Consider the following 2,179-nt stretch of genomic DNA (forward strand, 5'->3'; position numbering starts at 1 on the left):
CAAAACTTGGAAACAACCTAGATGTCCAACAACTGAGGAATGGATAGCCAAACTATGGTACATTCACACAGTGGAATACTATGCAACGCTAAAGAATAATATAGAATCTGCAAAACACCGCATAACGTGGATGAACTTGGAGGACATTATGCTGAGTGAAATAAGTCAGTCACAAAAGGACAAATATTGTATTATTCCCTACTGAAATTTAAAATGTTTGTACTTACTGGTAATTCCAAATCTAGGAATCTATCTCATGGGAAAATTCACACAAAGATAAAAAGATGTTTCATTGTATTATTATTAGTATATTAAAAGCAATGTAGAAGAACGTTTAAACAAAATTAAAGCTTTCTCTTAACATGGAATATTCAGCAGCTGTTAATAATTATGATTTGGTAAAGCACCCATCACTGAACTAAAAAAGCAAGTTGCAGAATGCTCCATAGAGTACAATTCTATTTTTGTTTGAAAATAAACATTTATAATACAACTTAAAAAAAAAAAAAAAAAGCTATCTGAATACATATATTCATACAAGTACAGAGAAGAATGAATCTGGAAGGACATTCATCAAACTTAGTATGGAAACGTTATACTTGTCTATACTATTTAATCTCGGAAGGAAGATGGGGCAATCTACTTCCGTAGTGATACTGCCTAGGCAACTCAAGGAGGCGTTGCTATGAGTCAGGGTCGACTCAATGGCACATGACAACAACATACTATTTAATTTTGGTTTTCTAATGAGCATGTACTATCTTGTACTTAAAAACAAAGAATAAGAGGAAACTTTTTAAAAATGAAGACATTAGGAATCACAGACTAGCAAATTCATGCTCCCATTTATTAGTATAGCCAGTCAGGGAAAACATGGGCCCTATGACTAGTTTTTGCCAATGGTATGTGGATGGAAGTGATCTGTGGTGATCTGAGTCAAGAAAGTTGAGAAAGACTGTACTATCACTCCTCTCCACCTGACCTCAGGCTAACTACAGAGTAGTACGTGGTCCTGAGGACAATGCTTTGCAAAATTTAATGTTCATGCAAATCACCTGGGGATTCTGTTAATTTGCAGATTCTGGTTTAGCAAATTTGAGTGGAATCTGTGATTGTGCATTTTTAACAGATCCTTAGTAGTCCACAGATGGTCCATGCTCTAGTGAGGCTGACAGAATAAGTCATCAGCTGAATCACCTGAGAGAAGAAATGGATTTGGAACAGGAACATCTACACTGAACTACTAAATGAACTAGTCCAAGCTTGCATTATGTCATTTGGAGTTCATTTCTGACAACAGCTAGTATAACCCTAAATAAAAATTGTTTCATTTTTAACAAAAATTTAAGTTTTTCAACCTTTTTAAAGCTTTACCTTCGTCAGATTTTACATCAGCCTGATTACAGTCTTCTGCACTGGCCTCAGAAGATGGTTGTTCAAAACTTTTTCTAAGTTGCTGTAAAAAGACGTCCATGGACAAAGTTAAATGCAACTCTTTATTGTTTAGCCAGTGTACCACAAATGGTCCACTCTTCTCTTCATTTTCACTGAGACTTAGAGATGTAATAGAAGGAAGAAGTGGAATGTCTATAAAGAAAAAATTACAAAATAAAAATTTCTATCATTCAGCATGCAAAATATTATTACTCATATTATTAATACTGTTACATTTCTCTTTAAGCCTCTGAAATAAATTTTATTTAACCTTTAAATAAGACTTCTAACAAATACTGGGTCTCAATTCACAGTGATCCCAAAGGACAGAGTAGAACTGCCCCACAGGGTTTCCACGGCTGCAAATCTTTATGGAAGCTGACTGCCACATCTTTCTCCTGTGGAAGGTTCAAACCGTGAACCTTTTGGTAGGCAACCAAGAGCTTTAACCACTGCACCACCAGGCCTATTATAAATGAGATAAAATTACATATTCTAGGTTATGTAATCTGATTTATTTAAACACACAGATGTTTCTCTGATATTAAAATATTCTCTTAAAAAATTAGCTATATTAATAGAAAAATCTTAATTTAGACACAAACGTTAGTAACAGCACATTTAACCTTGAACTACAATGAAAAATGCCATCGTCATGATGTCAAAGGAAAGGAACTAATATAGCAATATATGTATCTCAGTATCAACAATTTTTTTTTTTTTTTTTTTTTGCTTAATAAACTAA

The 2,179-nt window shown here is 33.8% G+C and overlaps 1 protein-coding gene across 1 annotated transcript in view; it reads right to left on the bottom strand.

Moving 5' to 3' along the window:
- Window positions 1–2,179, bottom strand: part of DMXL1 (Dmx like 1) — a 302,187-nt gene that overhangs the window by 150,071 nt on the left and 149,937 nt on the right. Inside the window, exon 10 of the mRNA XM_007949162.2 lies at window positions 1,375–1,587. Within this exon, the coding sequence (XP_007947353.1) occupies window positions 1,375–1,587 (213 nt within the window). The remainder of the gene's footprint in view (window positions 1–1,374; window positions 1,588–2,179) is intronic.

The sequence above is a fragment of the Orycteropus afer genome, unplaced genomic scaffold (genome assembly GCF_000298275.1).
Source record: "Orycteropus afer afer isolate SDZICR_OR568_19922 unplaced genomic scaffold, OryAfe1.0 scaffold00240, whole genome shotgun sequence".
Lineage (NCBI taxonomy): Eukaryota > Metazoa > Chordata > Mammalia > Tubulidentata > Orycteropodidae > Orycteropus > Orycteropus afer.